The sequence below is a fragment of the Gobius niger genome (genome assembly GCF_951799975.1).
Source record: "Gobius niger genome assembly, chromosome: 8".
Lineage (NCBI taxonomy): Eukaryota > Metazoa > Chordata > Actinopteri > Gobiiformes > Gobiidae > Gobius > Gobius niger.
This window is the reverse complement of record NC_136859.1, coordinates 30,012,460-30,036,148: the sequence shown is the minus strand read 5'-3', so window position 1 is coordinate 30,036,148 and position 23,689 is coordinate 30,012,460. Positions and strand designations below refer to the sequence as shown.

Below are 23,689 nucleotides of genomic sequence, written 5' to 3'. Positions count from 1 at the left end.
CAACAAACATCTCCATCACCAACGAGACTCTGAGCGACACATCTGTGAGGAGCATCATCACTGTTGAAGACGCTCAGTGGAAAGATCCAGTCTCTTTGCTCTGTCACAGCAGCAACTCTCTGGGATCTGACGCACAAACATTTACTTTCTTCACTTTCGATAAAGCACCAGATCAGCAGAGCGTTCCTGGTAAATGATGTTTGTCATGTTGTTGTTTTATGGCAGTGGCGTCCAAACTCTGAGCATCAAGGTCCAATTATTAAAATAACTTCCACAAACAAAGTCAAAAAATATTCCTGAGGGACAATAACTGGCACTGTCTAAACAATAAAGGTTTGTAGAGACTAGAGTAGCTTTATAGAACACAGATTGGTGACACTGGTATACATTCGTCTCCCTGCCTTGGACTAGTCGGAATGACTGGTGCGTCAAGCAGGTTTTTCTTCTGCCAAAACACTGTCGTCCTGCAAGATTTCTGCCAATTGTGACTTCTGTTGGAGCTCTGAGGGCAGTCACAATGTGTTTTAGTGATGCATTTGTTCGTTTGGACACCTCTGTTTCTTGGTCGTTGTATTATTAATTCTGATTCAAGATGAAGGAATTCACTTCTAACCTTTCTCCATTCTTCTTTAGGACCAGATGTGCTGACTCTAGTCATGATAGCTCCAATTGCTGTTCTGGTGCTGCTTGTGTTGGTGCTGTTGTTTGTTATCAGGTATGAGATCACTGTGATCTGAACTCAATCAAGCTTCACAACACACAGACTCTAAAGCTCTTATGTCAGGGTTTAGCCTTTTACATTTACTCCTTAGCTCAGGGCCCGTCTAAAAATGACATATTCATATATTTCGCAGATCCATGGCTGTTCGCCTCAGGAAGCTTCCGTCTTTTCCCGAGACCAACAAGCAACAGCCGGAGAACGCAGACGCAGCTGGAAGTGCCGCACTCAGCAGCCAAGACGATGTCCTTTACTCCACTGTGACCTGGACGACCAAAAGTGATCCTCAAAGTGAAGCACAGCCATCGAGCACTGTGGGAGATGGCAGGAAGAGCATCGTTCACAAAGAAACAGAGTGTGAATATGCCCAAGTAAAGTTTACAGCAGCAACAGGCCAATAGATTTATGACCAGAATGAGTTTGAACAGGAGCTGAGCAGACATGGAGAGGAGCGCAAAGCGATTGTCAAAACTTACTATAAAGTAAGAGGCCGTTTTCACACATGTTGGAGCGCTCTGTGGGTCGAGCAGAGACCGCCCCAGTTCCAACTGCACTCACTCCAATGTTAGTTCAGTCCGTGTAAGAGAGAGGAAAGAAAGAGAGGCATACCTTTGATGCTTTAAAGTTGATCCATTTTGCCTCGTCAGAGCAGTAATCCAAACGTCCTCACGCAGCGCATATTCGTTCTTCCTTCAGGCATAAAAGAGGCATCCAAGGGCGATTAGTTCGGCCCAAGGTTGTCCGCCTTCACACCACACCCGCTCCGAACCACAGACGCCCAGAGTGTGCGCGGGATTGATAACTCACCTCATTGACTGAAGGGACCGCTGGTGAGACTAAAGGCCTATACGTACTCCACAAGACGCGAGAACTTGTGGAGTATGAATAGGCCTTAAAGGGATATTTCAGGATTTTTGACATAGGGCCTCATTTCCTAGTTATCCAGAGTGTTGTTGATTTCAGGAGATTTTTTTTTTTTTGCTATTCATGCAGACCTTAAGAGTTTCGTGGCGCTAGGCTAGTGCAAGGCTAACGCATTTCTATGGTATCAGCTAGCCTTTATTAAAAACAGTCTTACACACTCCACAGAGCACCTGAGGCAAATCACTTATAACGCCAGACTAACCATATAAATGTCTGTGTTTATAGAATAATTTTTAGAATATAATTGACCTTGCATCACATGAATGATCACATTTTGAGGGACTATTTTCCAGCAGATCACTCCGCCGCTGCGTAGCTTATACAACCACGAAGCAGATGCTGCTCAAATATAAGTTATTTTAAATGCAAAGCGGTTAAAATGAGAAAAAAAAAATAAACATTTATATCATTTGCCTCAGGTGCTCTGTGGAGTGTGTCAGACAGTTTTTAATGCAGGCTAGCTGCTACCGTAGAAATGCACTAGCCTAGAGCCACGTAACTCTTCAAGTATAAGAACTGCATGAATTACAAAAAATATATCTCCGGAAACAGCAACACACTGAATAAGTAGGAAATGAGGCCCTATGTCAAAAATCCTGAAAAGTCCCTAAGTGTGGCTCCACTCCTGTGTACTGTGTTAACATCGGGTGTACTGCGTTTACATGCAGTCTGAGCCGCCTTAACCAATGGGCTCGCAGGGGCTGGAGCCCAGGGACTTACCGTATTCAAGGGCCTATCACGGGGGGGTCGGCAACCCAGAAGCTCTTCTTCTGCTCGTATTGGTTCTTTGTCCCACTGGAGCGGAAACGAGTATATCTACAAGGAGAACCGGTTCTGATGAGTAATCCATCAGAACCGCGTGATACTTCATTAGCGACGCCTCTTATTGATCCGCTTTGCGCCGCAGCCACTTTATACTATATAACCTGCAGGCACGGAGCCGCTGCAGATACACACCTGCAGATACACGCACAGCTCGCACCATCCCAAACGTCCGCGCTGTTTTAGGATCCGCACTACACATTGTAATGAGCCCGTCTGAATCTGTCTTCTTTATGTACGTTATTAAGAGCCAAAACAAAGCGCACGTGCTGAAACATGTGCTTTTGCGATCACTCGTATCATTCAGAAACTATGACGGGCTGAGAATATCCTTCGACCCTCGTTCATAAAAAATAGTGGTCTGCCCCACTGAAATGGCTTTAAATCCCGTTAATTTAATAACCATTCTACATTAGCTTTTATAAAAATGCTTTTCTGTTTAAATAAAAAAAAGAAGCACATATATGCTATAATTTATAGCACATTTTTTAATTAATTGATAAGCAAAACTATAAAGAACCGTATCAATTAGAGAAACTATCAACGGTATTAATATCGATTAAAAAAAATATTGGGGGGGGCCTACAATTCTGCTTAAGCCCCAGGCCCGGGGCCTATGGGTACATTAAGGTGGGCCTGCATGCAGTATGGAAATTTGGGTTGTTTATTTTTGTGTATTGTTTCACATGGTTGTGTATTATACTGTACAGTGTGTTCCAAATTATTGTGCAAATTACATTTTTCTCAGACTTTCTAAACTGGACATCAGAATAGCCGCCCCGAGCTGCTGTTTGGATTTGAACTGCCTCCCACCCTTATGGACCCTGGTGTGAGGTCCACACCATGAGTTTCTCTCCTTTTATGTCTGAGATTGATGTCAGTGATCTGCTCAGTTTGTTCGAGGCACTTTTCATATGACTGCTTTCAAAACAAGAGCTTATTTGAAAGTGGATTAATAAGTACACTGACACTATAAAACATGCGATCCCTACTCATAGGCCGACCTCTTCAGAGCCAGCAGCACATGTAAGCTGTACAGTAACTCTATACCTTTCTTATAACACCATTATCCATGTACAACTGACTCCAAAACAACACTTTCCTATAAACAAACCACACATGCCTTCAAGTGCCACAACACCACCACACCATTTTGATGTGACATGCATCAGGGAGCTCACCGTGTGCCAGAGGTTGTCAGATCCATGATTCCACTTTGGCAAAATCCTGAAGAATTTGTCTGTAATGTCGCCTTGACATAAATAAAACACCACAAAACTTCCTGAAAAAGAGCTGGTGGTTTATTGTACAAGCTTGTAACAAGTGTTCAAAAGATGCAGCAGTACATCTCGCGCTGGTTATGGGGAACTCACGGACCACTTAGTACGGTGGTCCATGAATGCACCATTCACGGACGAAACTCTATAGGAAGTCGGCTATCTTGGCCTGAACCTCGAACCTTAAAAATGTTACCTCTTTAAAGGATCTGTATCATGGTATTTTAGCCATCCCAAAGTAAACTATAGGCATTTATGTGATACATTGTACCTCTCCTACTATGGAGTACTCATTTTTGTGAGAAATATAAGTACATTCTGGGGGTATTTTGCAAACCCGGAAGACACAATGCTTTGATTCAGTTAACTCCGCCCCCTCTCTCTGAGCTACTCCGCCCATGCATTATTAGCAGTAAGAAATATAAATATCACAGCAATAAGTTAAGTTACTTCACAATGCAGTTATAAGGAGTTGACATCTGCAACACAGCTTCACAAATGGCAAACACACAAGCTAACACACAAGCTAACACACAAGCTAACACACAAGCTAACACACAAGCTAACACACAAGCTAACACACAGGCTAACACACAAGCTAACACACAGGCTAACACACGTTTTGATTGACTCACCGCTCTGTCCTAGCCGCTCCATAGGGTGTTCACATTATGGGACTCGCGTTGGTTATAAAAGTTAATCCACTTTGATTCTGGTGAAGGTTCACCAATCATTCATCAGTGACAGTCACAGAAAAACAATATTTTGGCTGATAGTCGCTGAATCCCGGAAAGAAATTCCAACCTCTGGCGAGTGGCCTCTTCTTTAGGAAGATTGAATAAAGTCCTGTCCTCCCGTACCCAAACACTCTTTTTTTTTTCTCCTTGATATTATTGTTAGGTAAGAAAAAAGACCAGGCGTCCAGAGTAGGTTAGAAAGAGCTCCTTCTTCACTACCTCCAGTGCAAACATGGCATCTGTTCAGACGCAGTACAAACACACGAGAAAACCTACACGGAGCTGAAGTAAAGACCAAAAGAGACCATTAAACTGCAGTAATAAGTAACATCTCAATACTATTGTTAAATGAAAATACATAAATGAATAAAGCACAAGCATTGAGGAGCTTTTGGACCTGGGCTGTTCCGTCTACAATGGACACTGACAGTGCAATAAAAATGTAAAATAATATTGAATAAAAAAAAAATGGCATCTGTTCAATTCTGATATAACTTCTCTTAAAAGTGTAGCCTAGTAAAGTGAAGATAGTATTATTACGCCTTACAATATAGTTCCCCCTTTTATCCGCTTAGAAAATCCACATTGTTTAATTTTGTGTAACTATGCTTTGTAGCGTAACACTTCACGTAACCATATTTAAATAGGGAAAACGTGGAAGAGCTTGGTAGCTTCTATCTTGACCTGTTGGAGCTATAGAGGAGAGAGGGAGAGGCTAAATGCTAACGCCGTCTGTGCTGTGTTTACGTGACTGAAGGCACGGGTGAAGATCAGACAGGTCCTAAAGAACTCGTCAAAGCTAAGGTAAGAACATGTCTCAGTATTTAAAAACGGTGGCCTATTCCTTTAAGAGATGGAAACTACTGAACTACTAGAGAAATCCTGAAACTTGTTTGTATTGGCCTAAGCTTGCATTACACTTCCCAAACAATGAAACTGGGCTTTTCACTTGATATATGAACTAGTTATTACTTCAATGAAGTGTGAGAAAATGATTAAAAGCCCTAAACCTGCTTTTTAATATACACAAACAAAGCCAGAGCGCATAAATTCAATAGTTGTTTCCAAACTCATAACGCTCCAAAAATCCTAGCACCAAATTCTTCTCAGAGATGAGTTTATTGGCACGTTTCACAACTTGCATGGCCACAGAAATGCTAAACTCGTCCAAGTTCATACATTTGAAACAAATGCTGTGTAAATAATTAGATGCACAGTGCATTTACTGCCATTTATTTTTTGTTTACAAAAAACCCAACAAATTTTGTTCCATTAATAAAAAATAAATTATAGTATAGGGCCTTTATAATTTTGTGTCTCTGCTTGGTATTTATTTATGTATTTATTTACTAGCTGAGACCCGGCCTTCGGCCGGGCCTCGCTAGTCTCCACATTTGATATTCTGAGATTATGAGTGATTACAAAGAAATGTCCAACCCATCACACAGTTCAGCTGTAGAGCAGTGGTTCCCAACCCATTCCAAAAACTATGGCCACTACAAATGAGTAAAAGAATGAAGGCAAAAAACAATTTCAAACAAACTGCAATTGGAGTGTTTGATGCACCCGCACTCCTTTCTTATAAACTACGACAATATTTTCGCTAAACTCGGGGAGCAGGATTCAAGAGACAGTGGAATAATTATGGAGAAATATTAGGGGTTCAGCTCTAACGGTTTGGGTCACGGTGCAGGACTCGTGGTTTGGTGCATCACGGTAGCGTACAATCAAACAAATAATGAGTAGGTTTTGAACTGAAATTGCCTAATTATCGTTATTAGACAGTATTTATAACCTTACAATAAAATTGGCAATGCTTTCCAAGCTGCTTTAGAATAAAATGTACCTCTGGGCTCACAATACGTGAAAGCAAAATAGAAAACAAATGGTACAGCAGCAAAGAAAAAAAAAGAAAGAAAAAAAACTACGCAGTGCAGGCCATACGCTCGTGAAGTTGTAGTTTCATTTTCGCTTTTACTCACACGGAGGATAAATCAGTCGGAGCAGCGCGTTTGATTAGAGGCTCGTGTTTGAGCAGGTTTTGGGCACGCACACACACGCACGCACACGCACACACATACACACAAGCCCACACACGCACACATCGCCCTGTTTGGATGCGCGCGCACACATACATACACACACGCACGAACACACACACACGTGCGCGCACACACATCGCCCTGTTTGGATGCGCGCACACGCACGGCAGTCAGATCTCGTGCACTCGCGTTTTTGTGACAGCGGGTTGTCCTCGGACAGCAGCACCACCAACCACGCACGCACTCAGTACTGTCGCCAGGCTTCCTGGTGTTCCCAAACGGTCTCCCATCCCAGTTCTAACCAGGCACTTCCCTGCTTAGCTTCCGAGTCGGTATGGGAAATAAACATGGCGGCGCCCAGGCGGCGGCCATTGAGATAGCGTTTTCTATAATAGATTTGTCATGTCATGGCATTACATAATTTTTTTTCACCCATACGCAGGGAACAGAGGGAAGATGTGTTATATTAATAACACTGAGCTACAAATAAATACTTTTGTGAGGATTCTATAATTTTTCTACTGATATAGGACATTTTTGCAGAATCTGAACTCGACCTCCATTTTTCTGTTTTTTGTGCTCAGTGGATTATCCTTTCTGTTTTACCACCAGCCTTAACAGAGCGCACTTTCTCCAGTTCGGCTTTACCAAATCTAAAAACGTACAGTCTATAGGCCAGTGTACCGCCACATTTGAAAGACCTACTAAACTGTTATTCTTTCCTTACTGTATTGCCACCTTGTCGTTATTTTTCATCTAATTTTTTGCCACTTTTTCTTTGAGTTTTTGTCACTTTTTTTGCTGCACTTTTGTTGATTTTTGTGGCCTTTTTTAAGACATTCTTGTTACATTTTTATTGCTCCTTTGTTGCTTTTTTGGTCACATTTTTGCCACTTTCTCTCTGAGTTGTCGCTTTTTGTCTTGTGGCATTTCCAGGTAACTTTTTTTATTATTTTCTGTTGTGTTCTCATCTCTGTTTTCTTCTCATTTTTGTCGTTATTTTATTTTTGAAGCTTTGTTCAAGAAGCTTTTAGATTTGGACAAAGCCAAACCGGAGATACTGTGCTCGGTTCAGGTGGGGGTTAAGGAGGTTTAAACCAACCCTAAGGACGCTGCACCAGCCAAGGGGCAGCGTTCATACGCTTTTGTAACCTGGTGCCTGGGACATGGCCTTGTTTGTTTTTACGTTTGCTGTGTTTTTGTTGCTGCACCTTTAAATGCATGTTTTTAGTTTTGCGCACCTGGCCTGTCGCCACGGCAACCTTGTCCCGGGTGGAATAGTTGTCCAATCCGCTGCGCCCGCAATTAACGCACCTGTGCCACGGCGCTCCAGGGAGGATAAAAGGAGTGTTTGGGGCTACACAACGGGAGTCAAAAGACGGGGCGAGCATCGGAGGGAGAGAGCACCAACAGCAGCACCAGCACCAGCACCAGCACCAGCACGAGCAGCAGCGCGAGCACGGCAACATCCCGTGACCAAGCCGGGTTGAGCACCACGACGCTGATCACACGCAACGGCAGGGGGAACCCTGCCTTGCCCGTGAGTAGAATACATATTCCGTAGTGGTGCTCGTTGTGGGCCTTCGGTCCCGGGTTTGGGGGGTGTTTGTGCGTGGGCTTCGCGCTGTCCTCTGCGTGTTCCGACAGGTGCAGGCGCACGGGAAACGGCTGGATCTGGGGGATCAGGCTGGCGGACCGGGGAGTGTCGTGCTATCTCCTACACGCAGCGGCAGAGGAAACTCTGCCCGGCGTGTGAGTATCCTACCCTGCAGCGGCCTTTTAATTCAAGATCGCCTCTGGCGTTGGCGTCGAGCCTGTCTGCTGTGTGCTGGCCCCTTTTCTTGTGTTGTGGTCCAGGGAGGTGTCCGTCTCGGAGTGGTGTGGCGCCTGTCGAGAAGAGGCGCGCGGCTATAACGCACGATCTGAAGACTCAGCGGCAGGGTGGAGAAGCCCTGCCTGGCGCGTAAGTGCCGCTACGGCCGAGTGAAGTAACCACCTTCCGAGACTCTCCGTACTGGCTGTTGTGTTCTTGTGTGCACAGGCTTCGCAGGCGGATCTGGCCTGGACGGGACGATCCCGGACTCTCCCTTTCGTTTAACTTAGTTTTTAATAGTGCTCGTGCCTTATTTTTAAACTTGACATTTTAACCTTTGTACTGCAGATTTTTATTGTCCATTTTTATTTAAATTTATTAATAAATTGTATACCTTTTTAACTGTTTGCCTCTTTTTGGTCACACCAACCGCTCTCGCCACCAATATTCTCTACCACTCGACCATTATCACCCCATTTAAGCCATAGACACAAACCCCTCCTTACATAATTTGGCGTTGTCGGCAAGGATTCATTTTCCTGAGAGCTGGTGTTTCCAATAAGAGCAAACATGATGATGCCCGTGTACCCCGGGGCGCCTTGGCTTCCAAAATTTAAAGGGCCAGACGGCGATTTAAAGTACTGTGATTGGAAAGAACAAATTAAAGGGCTTTTGGGTACTCAGGATCTAACAGAGGCAAGGAAAGTAAGCATTGTGTTGGGAGCGCTAACTGGAGAGGCAAAACGGCAAATTACAGTTTTAGATGCTGACGAAAAAGATCAGACAGCTAAAATTTTTGTTTATTTAGATTCTCTTTATGGTGACCAGACACCAGTACCAATCTTGAGGTCGAAATTCTTTAGCTGTACACAAGGATTAGAAGAGCCTGTGCAATCCTTCATTTTGCGGCTGCGCGAATTGTATTGTAGATTGCAACGTCAAGACGCTGATAATGCCCCCTCCGGAAGTGCTTTGCGGGACCAACTGCTGCTCGGACTCCGTGATGGCCCTCTAGCCCAAGCCCTGAAAGTCTACGCTCGCCGCAACCCTGACATGGAATTCGCTGACTTGCGCTTGGAAGCTTTGCAGCTGGACTCGGAATATGGCCATACACAACCAGAGGTAACATGCTCAGTTATCAATAAACAATATGGCTCTCCTAGACCCCCACCCGATGCTGACTGGAAGGACCAATTAAAACGTGAGATCATGGACGATGTGAAAGCGCAGATGAAAGGTATTACACAAGACATCGTTGCAGAGCTCAAACCACTGCTGCAGCAAGGATCACCCCGACCCAGTTCTCCGAATCCGACATGGAACCGGCAGTACACACCCAGACCAAACAACGGTCGGGACGAGCAAGGTAGACCCATCTGCCATCACTGTAGGAAAGCCGGCCACATAGCCCGGTATTGTAGAGGTACTGCTACACCTGAACCGGCTTTAAACTAGCCACCCCTGCTGCTGAGGTCCGAGTAGCAGGGCTCGTTAACCCACCATCACCAACGAGGGCCTCTGAAACATTCGTCGGCCGATGCCCTACTGTACGACTAGTCATTGAGGGAGTTGAATTAAGTGGACTGTTAGACACTGGGTCTCAGGTTACATTGATGGCAGAGAGTGTGTTTAATAAGCATTTCACACAAGCTAAGCTTGGGAAGGCCCCTACCTTGTTCCGACTAAGGGCTGCTAATGGATTAGAAATACCTTACATCGGTTATACCGTACTAGACCTAGAGGTTGAGGGTATTGAAGTTCCGGGACGAGGAGTGGTAATTGTTGAGGATGAGAAGTGCACACACCCTTTCATTATTGGTATGAATGTCATCATGGCTTGTTGGGATAACCTGTTTAAATGTTCTAGGGGGTCTGCGCTTCCACGAGCCTTTAAAGAACAGAAGGCCTGGAGGGATGCGTTCGCCACCTGCCGCTATGTCCAGGTTGCCCCTGCTGAGGATGGTCTAGTAGGATATGTCAGACTAGCGTCCAAACGTAATCTCACAGTCCCTCCACAGAGTGAGTTGTTGTTGTGGGGTCGTACAAAAAGGGGTCCGCGTGGGTCAGACTACTGTGCCCTTTTAGAAGCTATGCCAGATGCTTGCGGTAGTGACGTAGGTGTTGCGAAGGCCCTGGTTGAAGTGAGGAAAGGTAGGGTTCCTGTGCGTGTTTGTAATCCCCATCCGTATAGTGTTTCTATAGGTCGCTTTCAAAAATTAGGTCGCCTCTACTGCATTGATGACTCTGACGTGCATGGCTCTAATGATCTAACCCTGTCTCTGGAAGAGGATGATGTTGTGCAAGTGACCCTGGTAGATGCTGCAGTTTCTGCCCCGAGTTCGGAACCACCGACGGAGGTGAGCATGTTTGGGGATAGACCGGATTTGTCTGAACAACAACGGGGAGAGCTATGCGCCCTTCTGCAGAAATGGGAGAAGGTGTTTGCCCAGCATGAGGAAGATTTTGGCCGGACTAACCTGGTGCAGCACAGGATCCCTACAGGAGACGCTGCCCCCACACGAGAGAGGTACCGTCCAATACCACCCATGTTGTACAAAGAGATTAAGACCCTCATATCTAGCATGCTTGACAAAGGAGTGATTAAGGAGAGTTGTAGTCCCTGGGCTGCCCCTATAGTCCTGGTGCGCAAAAAGGACGGTAGTTGGCGCTTTTGCGTGGACTATAGGAAACTAAATACTGTAACCCATAGAGACGCCTTTCCTTTACCTCGCATTGAAGAGACACTAACCAGCTTAAGCCAGTCCGAGTGGTTTTCGACCCTGGACCTAGCCAGTGGCTACTGGCAGGTCGAAATGCATCCAGACGACCAAGAAAAAACTGCATTTACCACCCCACTTGGCCTGTACGAATTTGAACGCATGCCGTTCGGACTTTGTAATGCGCCGGCGACGTTTCAGCGGCTAATGCAGCAGTGTTTGAATGGACAGATAGCAGAGTCACTATTAGTGTATTTAGATGACATCATTATCTACTCTGCTAACTTTGCTTCCCATCTTCAGCATCTCGACCAGGTGTTTGAGCGGTTGTGGCGCCACGGCCTGAAGCTGCGTCCAGACAAGTGTAGGCTTCTCCAACGGGAGGTAACGTTCCTGGGACATGTGGTGGATCAACACGGTGTGAAGCCTGACCCAGGGAAAGTTCAAGCGGTCCTGGATTGGCCTGTCCCAACAACCATTAAACAGGTTAGAGCGTTCCTCGGTCTAGCTGGGTACTACAGACGTTTTGTAGCAGGGTTTGCGAAGGTGGCGCGTCCTCTGAATAGACTGTTGACTGGCATCCCTGCTGATAAGCGGTCACAATCTAAGAAAGTCTTATGGACCCCGGAGTGCCAGTCCTCGTTTGATGCTCTGAAAACGGCTCTTACCCAAGCCCCTGTCCTTGCATACGCCCACTATGACCAGCCCTTTGTTGTGTATACGGACGCTAGTAATCAAGGGCTCGGCGCTGTACTATCACAGGTTCAGGATGGTCATGAACGTGTGATAGCGTATGCCAGTAGAAGCCTACATCCGACCGAACAAAATGATGCGAACTATAGCTCCTTCAAACTCGAATTGTTGGCCCTTAAATGGGCTGTGACTGAAAAATTTAAAGATTTTCTTACAGGAGCAGAGTTCACAATCTACACTGACAATAATCCTCTGGCCCATCTGCAAACTGCGCACCTTGGAGCGGTAGAGCAACGCTGGGTGGCACAGCTTGCCTCGTTCAACTACACTGTGAAATACCGCTCAGGTAAAAGTAACGCCAATGCTGACTCACTGTCCAGATTCCCTGTCCCTGTAAGACAGGTCACGGGGCTACCTACAACGGCTGCCGTCGAGGTGGTGCCCGAGGATGGGTGGAAGGAGGCCCAACACGCTGACCCGGACATCCGGCCTGTCAAGGAGTACGTTTTGAGGAGGAGCTTCCCAAAGCGCCCGGACCGCCTGGCCCTCCCCGTAAAGGCCCAAAAGCTGCTTCAACAATGGAAAAGGTTGTTGGTGAGGGATGATGTACTGTACCGGAGTTTCGTTGATAAACTGACCCATGAGGAACACCATCAGGTTGTATGTCCGAGTTCCAGGTGTGAAGAGGTCTGGAGGAGGACTCATGAGGCTGGGGCTCATTCTGGCGCCGACAAGACCTTGGCCCGGATCCGACAACAGTTCTATTGGCCGGGCATGGAGGGGGAGGTACGCGCGTTGCACGAAAAATGCGTCATGTGTAGCCTGCAGAAAAGCCGCGTTGAGCCTAGAGCCCCACTCCACCCAATTGCCGCTACCTACCCACTTGAGATTATTGGGTTAGACTTTTTAACTTTAGGCCGACCCACTGATACCTACCAGAACATTCTTGTTGCTACCGACCTGTTCACCCGTTTTGCGTGGGCTATACCCACCACTGACCAGTCCGCACAAACGACAGTAAAAATGCTTTGGAAGCATATAATACAGCAGTTTGGCTGTCCTGCGCGCTTTCATTCCGATCGTGGTCCAAATTTCGAGTCTGCCTTAATTAAACAACTCTGCGACTTGTACGACATAGCTAAAAGCAGAACAACATCTTACCATCCCGCCGGTAATGGTAGCGTCGAACGGTTCAACCAAACTTTGTTAAACATGCTCCGTTCTTTGGAAGAGGAGAAGCAACGCTGTTGGCAAAACTACTTGCCTGAGTTGATCCACGCCTACAATAACACGGTGCACAGTGCCACCGGTTATGCACCCTCATTTTTGATGTTCGGTAGGCACCTTCGACTGCCTGTAGACGTAGGCTTAGGTTTGGGCTCCCAGCAGCTTCAGTTCGATCCAGCCGGATGGGTGAAAGACCACCATAACAAACTCACCTTTGCTTACAACATTGCGCGTCAAAAAGCAGCTGATTCGGCCTCCCAACACAAACAGCAGTTTGACAAAAGAGCTAAAGCCTTGCCTCTGGTACCTGGGGAACGTGTGTGGCTGCGAAATAGACGCAGGGAGGGGAGGGGTAAGCTTGGTACTTGGTGGGACCCCAAACCTTTTGTAATCTTGGACTCTGTGGGGGATACTGGAGTTGTGTATAGAGTGCGTCCTGAGAAAGGTGGCCGTGAACAGACTGTACACCGGAATGCTCTTAAAGTATGCACGGCACCTCCGCTTGAACCTGAGCCACCTCAATCAGAACTATCCCCTCAAGCTCAAGGGCCTGAGCTGCCCATGTTTTATGGATTTCCACCAGTAGCGCCTGAGCCACCGTTGATGGACAATGTGCCCCGCCGTTCTGTACGTGCGAACCTTGGACAACCGCCGACACGTTATAGAGACTAGTTGTGTGTTGCAGGGACTGGCAACTATAAGGTGTGGGGGGATGTAACCTGGTGCCTGGGACATGGCCTTGTTTGTTTTTACGTTTGCTGTGTTTTTGTTGCTGCACCTTTAAATGCATGTTTTTAGTTTTGCGCACCTGGCCTGTCGCCACGGCAACCTTGTCCCGGGTGGAATAGTTGTCCAATCCGCTGCGCCCGCAATTAACGCACCTGTGCCACGGCGCTCCAGGGAGGATAAAAGGAGTGTTTGGGGCTACACAACGGGAGTCAAAAGACGGGGCGAGCATCGGAGGGAGAGAGCACCAACAGCAGCACCAGCACCAGCACCAGCACCAGCACGAGCAGCAGCGCGAGCACGGCAACATCCCGTGACCAAGCCGGGTTGAGCACCACGACGCTGATCACACGCAACGGCAGGGGGAACCCTGCCTTGCCCGTGAGTAGAATACATATTCCGTAGTGGTGCTCGTTGTGGGCCTTCGGTCCCGGGTTTGGGGGGTGTTTGTGCGTGGGCTTCGCGCTGTCCTCTGCGTGTTCCGACAGGTGCAGGCGCACGGGAAACGGCTGGATCTGGGGGATCAGGCTGGCGGACCGGGGAGTGTCGTGCTATCTCCTACACGCAGCGGCAGAGGAAACTCTGCCCGGCGTGTGAGTAGCCTACCCTGCAGCGGCCTTTTAATTCAAGATCGCCTCTGGCGTTGGCGTCGAGCCTGTCTGCTGTGTGCTGGCCCCTTTTCTTGTGTTGTGGTCCAGGGAGGTGTCCGTCTCGGAGTGGTGTGGCGCCTGTCGAGAAGAGGCGCGCGGCTATAACGCACGATCTGAAGACTCAGCGGCAGGGTGGAGAAGCCCTGCCTGGCGCGTAAGTGCCGCTACGGCCGAGTGAAGTAACCACCTTCCGAGACTCTCCGTACTGGCTGTTGTGTTCTTGTGTGCACAGGCTTCGCAGGCGGATCTGGCCTGGACGGGACGATCCCGGACTCTCCCTTTCGTTTAACTTAGTTTTTAATAGTGCTCGTGCCTTATTTTTAAACTTGACATTTTAACCTTTGTACTGCAGATTTTTATTGTCCATTTTTATTTAAATTTATTAATAAATTGTATACCTTTTTAACTGTTTGCCTCTTTTTGGTCACACCAACCGCTCTCGCCACCAATATTCTCTACCACTCGACCATTATCACCCCATTTAAGCCATAGACACAAACCCCTCCTTACACTTTGGCTAAGAAGTGAGCTTGTATATCAAATCATAAAAGTGCCACACAGTCATTTGTAAGCTCAGCTGCTTTGGGCCAAAATATCTGCACAAATGCAAATGATGTTCCAACCTCAATCTCCCCCAAACTGTCAAGAGCGTCCGGCCTCAGGACAGAGCAGGGGCGGATCTAGAAGGATAGCTCGTAAAGGTCTTGCCACCCCAGCTGCCACCCCACTGATTTACTGATTGACTTACTTTTTTGACAGGGCAAAGAATATAAAAACTTTATAGCGAAAGAAGGAGCCAGTTATAAACCCCCTACTTATATAATGGACAATGCTACTATTTGTATATAATTTTGGGAGGCCCAGCCTGAATCTAAACGGAAAAATTGCCTTGCGATCAAGCAAAACTTGCCACTAAAAACATATGACATTGTAAATTGTGCTGCCACCCCAGGAATTATCCCTGACCCTGCTTGCCACCCCGTGATTTTTTTTCTATGTTTTGATCTCTTAATGGTCCTATATCATGCAAAATCGACTTTTTGGAGCTTTTAGCCATGTTATGCTATTTCCTTATCAAAAACACCCCCAGAGTGGTTTGTGGCTTCATTCACGCAGCTCTCAGTAATCCTCCTGAATCCTGCTCTCTGAGGCTCCGCCCTCTCCTGGTGAACGACTGAGTGTTCAGTTGTGTCGTAACAGCGGAACGGAAGTGCTCGACGTCTGTAATGTAATGTCTTAATTCTATGCTTGCGGCCTGATTTTAATTTGTAAAACAGCGTTTTCATTATTTCTGTCGTAAGAGAGAAACAAAGAGTAAAAAAAATAAATAATAATAATAATAAAAAATAAAAGGATGTGCCCGAGGTGCTTCCAGGTCAGCTGTGGCCAAAACAAACACCCTTGAGCGTCTGAACAGACGTCATGTTTGCGCTGCAGCTGTGAAGATGGAGCTCGTTATAACTGGACACACCTGTTCTTTATTCTTACCTAACGATAATGTCACGGAGAAAAAGAAGCGCGTTTGGCTACGTCTGGCTTTTTTTCTCCGGGATTCAGCGACTATCACCAAAATGGTGTTTTTCTGTGACTGTCACTGATGGATGTTTGGTGAACCTTCACCAGAATCAAAGTGGATTAACTTTTATAACCAACGCGAGTCCCATAATGTAAACAGCGATGGACCAGAGCGGTGAGTCAATCCAAACGCGGGTTAGCATATTAGCATGTGTGTTAGCATATTAGCATGTGTGTTAGCCATTTATGAAGCTGTGTTGCAGATGTCAACTCCGTATAACTGCATTGTGAAGTAACTTCACTTATTGCTGTTTATTTATATTGCGGTAAAGTATGTGCGGAGAGAGAGGGGGCGGAGTTAACTGAATCGAAGCGTTGTGTCTTCCGGGTTTGAAAAATACCTCCAGAAAACATTTATATTTATCACAAAAATGAGTGCTCCATAATGGTAGAGGTACAATATATCATATTATATAAATGCCTATACTTAACTTTGGAATGGCTAAAATAGCATGATATAGGACCTTTAAAACCGTATCTACTATTTGTTCAATGAAAACCTGTGTGGAAAATACAGTATTTTATACGATATATGGCAAAATACAGTTTCATTTGGGTTGCCGCTTGTAATGGTGGGCCCCGAAGCTGTACCACTTGAGAACCACAGATGTAAAACATTAGCATTTGCAGATTTTTTTGTTTTACTTTAGGCTACTATGGTGAGGTTCAGCCCTCACTCAAGTCACGTTTTTTTTTTTTTATAAGGACATAGCATAATAACATGGCTAAAAGCTCCAAAAAGTTGATTTTGCATGATATAGGTCCTTTAACTTCAGACCCCTGATCCACAAGTATCAGTACCATCTGGTTCCTCCGAAAAATCACTCTCTGGTTCGGAACTATGATCTTGTCCGTATGCTTGCACAATATCCTGCGTTGCCAAATAGCCTAGCCAGATACAGTGCACAGAAATACAGTAGTTAACGGCCACAATGCATGCTGGGATGGCGTACTGAAAGGGCTTGTCAGAGGCCTAAGAGCAGTGTCAGGACAAGTGTTGCTACGAGAGAAATGTCTGTCAAGTTGTTTTTCATATTTACTGCATTTTCCAAACAATTTCGGGCAGCATAGTTATTTGAGTATACTGTGCCTGAAAAAAACACAATACCCCACCTTTAAATATTACTTTTTAAAATGTAAACATGACCAAATTACTAATGATTATTTGTAAAATATACAAAGTCTAAGATTTTATACCGAATGGTTAAAACAATAAATTATTTACATTTAATTAATTTCGCTAAAATCTATAAAATTGTATCATTGATTCATTTAAATATTTTAAAGCGGTAAAAATTCCATATATTTATATACTACAACATATTGCTACTTGCTGTATTTTATGCATATATTCTACTTACGAGGCATGTTAATTTTATGAATTTTAACTTGAATGTAAATACTTACACATGTTGTGTGTGTGTTTTCAAGGTTTTTACTGCTTGGAAATAAATGGGACAGAGACTAAAGACTAAGTCAAGATCTGTTTATTTTGAGTAAAGTCCAACCATACTTTAGGAGTGTGAGAAACCCATTCAAGCGTTGGGCCTGTGCACAGACTGAAAACGCTTGGCAGCCATAATTTCTTGATTATTTCTGAATGTGTCCTTATACAAGTTATTTATTGGCGTTCCAATACATGTGACATCACAATATTCTATACAGACACCTGGAGATGCCCTGATCCCGGATGTTGTGTTTGGTAACTTCATACCTGCTGCTTCCTCCTTCTGACAGCTGTAGAGGGTGTAAAAGAATATACTGCACATATTTCCTTTTCTGTAGGGTTAGGGTATCTAAATATAAATTGATAAGATAAAGTTTTCACATATAATGCTCCCTGTATTTTGTGCAAATTGTCATGCACGCTGTTGTCCTGTCTTTTGTCTTCTAGATAGATAGATAGATAGATAGATAGATAGATAGATAGATAGATAGATAGATAGATAGAAGATGTATTGATCCCAAAGGAAATTGCACTATTGTCGGCTGCTCACATTCACACAGCAATAAATAAATATGTTATACATCAATTCAAATTGAAACTCTTGGCTAAGTAAGAGAGTTATTATGCAGTCTAATAGCACGAGGGACTAAAGACTTCCACAGTCTGTCTGTGGAGCAGTGCTGGGACAGCAGTCTAATGCTGAACGTGCTCCTCCTCTCTGTGAAGGCCTGGTGTGAGGCATTGTTCTAATGGTCTGCAGTCTGGACAGAGTCCTTTGCTCAGCCACGTCCTCCCAGGGGCCCAGCTTTAGCTGCACCACAGAGCTGGCCTTTTTGATGATTTTGTTCAGCCGGGAGATGTTCTTCTTGCTGGTGCTACACCAGCACACAGCAGCATAGAGGAGTGCGCTCGCCACCACTGACTGATCAAACATATTGAGCAGTTTGGAGCAGATGTTGAATGAGCGCAGCCTCCAGAGGAAGTACAGCCTGGACTGCCTTTTCTTGTTGAGATGGTCTGTGTTTGGACTGGCTTTTTTTGTAGAGATGGTCCGTGTTGGTGGTCCAGTCCAGCTAATTGTCCAACACAACCCTGAGGTACTTGTAGGACGGCACCATCTCCAGACCTCTTTGGTCTTCTGGACATTCAACTTCAGCTGGTTCCTCCTTGCCCAGAGCACAAAATCTTCCACCATCTGCCTATACTCGCTCTCCTCTCCCTTTTTTATGCATGCCACAATGGCTGTATCGTCCAAAACCTTCTTTTAACACCAGTGTGTTGTGGCACAGGCACAAATGAAGCTGCTTGTCGTCTCGTTACTTTCCAGGCCTATATTACCATCATAAGTTAGACAGGTTGTTTCTCTGTGCTGTTACACACGCATTGCTATGGCACTGCTATACACACATTTATTTATTTATTTTATTTTTATTTATTTATTTATTTTTTATTGAAAAGTATACGAGTATACAAAGTATGCCAGGGGGTAACAGAATTGTACAATACAATTATTCAGTTACAAATATATTATATTTTGAGCAAATACTGATAGTTTTTAGAGCCTTTTTGTTATCAGAACCTTCCAAGATCTTGATATATGAGAGAGTATCACTAAAAAAATGTGCAAAGTTGGGTTTCTGCTTAGAGTATTTACATTTGTGAATATAAAATTAGGACAAAAGGATAAGTAAATTAATAATAAAATAGATATCTTCATTCTTTTGCTTTCTGAAGAAACAAAAAATAATGTTTTCCCATTTCAATGTAAAGTCCTTGTATAGATGTCCAATTATAAAACTACATAAGTCTTTCCAGAATTTCTTGGGATAAGAACATGTCCAAAAAAAATGTTGTATTGTCTCTGGATGATCTCCACAAAAAGAGCAGTTAACTTCACATCAATGTCCCTTTTGAATTTAGTCATAAAAGAATTAACTGGATAATATTTATGGATGATTTTGTACGAAACCTCTTTTACTTTGTTTGTTATCAGAAATTTGTTGGGAAGTGTCCATATATTTTTCCATGAAATATTACCTACAAATTGGGTCCAATATGATACAACATGGGGAGTAGATACAAGCTCTTTCTGGAATAAAGCACAAATATTCTTATTACAGTTTTTGTGATGTGTAAAACATATTTTTCCTATCGGAGAATTTAGTGCATTGGGGAGAGAAACAGGTGCTTGTAAATGCAAATATGCACTTCTATACAGCGTGTGCTATACACACATGCACACATACAGTATCACAGTATGATGTCACTGGGACAGTTGACCATTGCTCCTTCAGAATGAGATTGTAATCTTAGTTTGGTTCCTTCTGCAAAACAGAAGCTGCAGCATTATCAACATGAATGTGGTCAGCGTTTCTTATCAAGAGCACTTCACACGGCTTTTTGGACACCGTCACTTCACACTTTGCTGCCTTTTCGGTTCGCCCGACTTCCTCAATTTATGCATAATTATTGCAACTTTCAGCGTGTCCCGCTTCAGTTCAGATGAAAGACATCAGGCAGCAGAGACGTAAGTGCTCACAAGAATATGTTCTATCCATGTAGTTTTGGTAATAATTGTACAAAACAACTGTACTTTAATTATCAGCACTATTTGCTGTTAACTTTTTTAGATGTGAAAATGTAAATGTTTAAAACTTGCAGCTGGATTATTTTTGATCAGAAAGTGATTTCCTATTTTTTGTGGTTTCGTGTTTTACTATTTCATTTCTATTGTTTTGTGCCGTCATAAACTCTTTACTTTCATGTGTAAGAACTCAATAAGCAGAAAACACATTCCATCTTTACAGTTTTTATGTGAGATCCAAAAAATAATTAATATCTATGGAACTATAAACTTATTTTTGTCCGTTCATGCAGATGTTTGGTGTTTTGAATGTTCTGCTTGTGGGCGGCTTCCTGCTGCGCGGTACGTTCACTTTATTTAGACACGTCTGAGTTTGACTCAGTTTTCAGTATAATAATAATGTGTGTTTTGTAGGTGCCCTGGGTGAAGAGTTCAGTGTGTCTTTGACGGAACAAATAGAGGCTGTGAGCGGCTCATGTGTCACGATAACCTGCTCCTTCACTGTACGGGATGATCATAAGAATAACTTAAACAGCGGTTGCAAAGCTCTATGGATAGATGATATACGGAAGAAAGGTTTTACAGGACAGACAGGAGACTTAACCCAGAAGAGCTGCACCACAACTCTGTACAACATCAATCACCAACAACATCATGGGACGTTTTCCTTCAGACTGCAGTGTGACAATCCCTTGAAATGGACCTTTAAAAATCCCACAGTAAATATTAAAGTCACAGGTGTGTATTTCACTGATCTTTCATGACTTTTCTGTGACTTGCTCCTGTGGTGATGATGTGTCTGTCCCAGGTGCCCCGCCCGCTCTGACCCTGACTCCGCCCACTCTGAGTGTGACTGAGGGGGAGTCAGTGAGTGTGCAGTGCTCTGCTCCTGTCCCCTGTCTGTCTCTGCCTCCCACTCTGACATGGAGCCCTGACCTGGGGGACGTCCAGGAGACGTTTAAGAAACAGAACAACCCCTCTGTCAAAGTGTCCACTCTGAACTTCACTGCCTCTCACAGTCACCATGAGAAGAACATCACCTGCTCTGCGCTCTACAGCAGGGGAGATGTTATATCTGTGTTATTTCTTACGGCTCAGTTAAAGATTAAACTCAAATGTAAGTTTCCTTTATTCTATTGAATGAGTGTGTAATTGTTAGTCAAAGGTTCTCTGAATATCTTTCACTCAGTGTGTCATTGAAGTGCCACGATGTTGCTGTTATGAGTCTTGTCAGATGATTCAAAAACAAGTTTCAGCATTTCCCGCGTGAGAACAACAGAGCTATTTCCAGCCTGATTCCTTCCCGTCTGTGACACTGAAGTGCAGCAGTGACGGCCACTCCCCTGTACAGCTCTACTGCTGATATACAAGTGTTCGCTCTGATCAGAAACTCAGCTATTTTAAACATTAAAACCTGTTAAAGGAATAGGCCACCGTTTTTACATACTGAGATATGTTCTTACCTTAGCTTTGACAAGTTCTTTTCCCTATTTAAATATGGTTACGTGAAGTGTTCCACTACAAAGTATAATTACACAAAATTGAACAAAGTGGATTTTCTAAGCGGATAAAAGGGGGAACTATATTGTAAGGCGTAGTAATACCAGGAGTAGTTTGGCATCCGCACAGTAATCTTCACTTTACTGTGCGGATGCACTATTGTCGGCTGCTCACATTCACACAGCAATAAATAAATACGTTTACTTTGTAGTGGAACACTTCACGTAACCATATTTAAATAGGGAAAATGTGGAAGAGCTTGGTAGCTTCTATCTTGACCAGTTTTGGAGCTATAGAGGAGAGAGGGAGAGGCTAAATGCTAACGCCGTCTGCGCTGTGTTTACGGGACTGAAGGCCAGACAGGTCCTAAAGAACTCGTCTAAGCTAAGGTAAGAACATATCTCAGTATGTAAAAACGGTGGCCTATTCCTTTAAGATACTTCTGCCGCTTACTGTGAAGCTGAGAATGACGTAGGATCTAAGAACTCCACTGTCACTCAGTTGAATGTCCAGTGTATGTTTTTTTTTTTTTAATTTCATGTTTGTTTGTATTTTCTTCGTCATTCTTGTCATTGCAGTTGTTCCAAAGATCGTGAGCTCTTCCAACTGCTCTTCCAACTGGACACAGATGAGCTGTCAGTGTGAGGCTGAGGGGAACCCCTCTCCCCTGATACAGTGGTATTTCCCAGGAGTCTCTGCAACAAACATCTCCATCACCAGTGAAGCTCTGAGCGACACATCTGTGAGGAGCATCATCACTGTTAAAGACGCTCAGTGGAAAGATCCAGCCTCTTTGCTCTGTCACAGCAGCAACTCTCTGGGATCTGACGCACAAACATTTACTTTCTCCACTTATAAAGCACCAGAGCAGCAAGGTCAGTCACCATTCCTGGGCATCAGTCATTGTAATGCTATTGTTTTTGAGGGGTGTCCACGCTGCTGATGAAGCTTTTTAGATGTAAGGCCAAAAAAAAAAATCCAGCACTTAAGTATTGTTGACGGCTTATAAACTTTTTTTCTACACTGTGGGATTTACAGCTTGTTTTAATTTTTCAATACTAATTCAAGACAAAGAAAATCACTTCTAACCATGCTTGAATGTGTACTTGAATTCTGATTATTGCTTGTCTCTAATCATCTTTAGGATCAGATGTGCTGACTCCAGTCTTGATGGTTTCGATTGCTGTTCTGGTGCTGCTTGTGTTGGTGCTGCTGTTTGTTATCAGGTATGAGGTCACTGTGATCTCAACTCATTTAAGCTTCAACCACACGGACTCTAAAGGTCTTATGTCAGGACTTAACCCCCAGCTCAGAGCGCGTCTTAAACTTCAGACTTCAGTTTCATGAGCTTTCATCAGTAGCAGCAGTTGTAATTCACTTTATTACCCTTAAAAATAATTCACTGTCTCAAAATAATAGTAATGCTTATGCTTTAAGAGCAATATGCAAACCTCTTTTAACATTTCCTTTCCAAGAGCTGTGCATTGTTAAAACATAAATCACTGTCCTATAATATTTGTTAATATTATTGTGTGGTGACGAAAATTGAATCGAGCACCTCATTTCATCAAACATGCTGATGTTTGTCTTGTGGTTACATATACTTAGACTGATTGAATGTGGCTTTCACCAATCCATCTCTTTTATTTCGCAGATCCATGGCTGTTCGCCTGAGGAAGCTTCCGTCTTCTCCCGAGGCCAGGGAGCAACAAGCGGAGGACGCAGACGCAGCTGGAAGTGCCGCAGGCAGCAGCCAAGACGATGTCCTTTACTCCAATGTGACCTGGAAGACCAAAAGTGATCCTCAAAGTGAAGCACAGCCATCGTGCAGCTCCTACCTGGAGGAGCAGAGGAGCACTGTGGGAGATGGCAGGACAAGCATCGCTCACAAAGAAGCAGAGTGTGAATATGCCCAAGTAAAGTTTAAGCCAAAGCAAAAAATGTAATTATTATTGGGCTTCACTTCAAAACAATAAGGGTCTTGATTTCTTTATTAATCTTTTTCTTCTTTATTTAATTTCATTGGACAAGCTCTGATTTCTTAACTTGTCATTTGCTAAAAGAAAGAAAATAGTGTCTTAAATGTTACATTGTCATGGATAATTCCTCTTTCTTCCAGCGGAGGGCGCTCCACACAAAAGGGGCGTTTGGGAGAGCTGTGTCTTTTCCAGACTTTAGATTTTCCACTGTAGGAGCAGTGACAAGTCCATGCGCTTTCATAGACGACCATGTAGTTT

General features: G+C 44.3%; 1 protein-coding gene across 1 annotated transcript; it reads left to right on the top strand.

Moving 5' to 3' along the window:
* Nucleotides 1-23,689, top strand: LOC306967079 (uncharacterized protein). Its single transcript, XM_079561988.1, has 3 exons — nucleotides 1-189; nucleotides 22,597-22,678; nucleotides 23,107-23,689. The coding sequence occupies exons 2-3, from the start codon at nucleotides 22,623-22,625 to the stop codon at nucleotides 23,396-23,398; spliced, it is 348 nt and encodes a 115-aa protein (XP_079418114.1). The 5' UTR covers nucleotides 1-189; nucleotides 22,597-22,622; the 3' UTR covers nucleotides 23,399-23,689.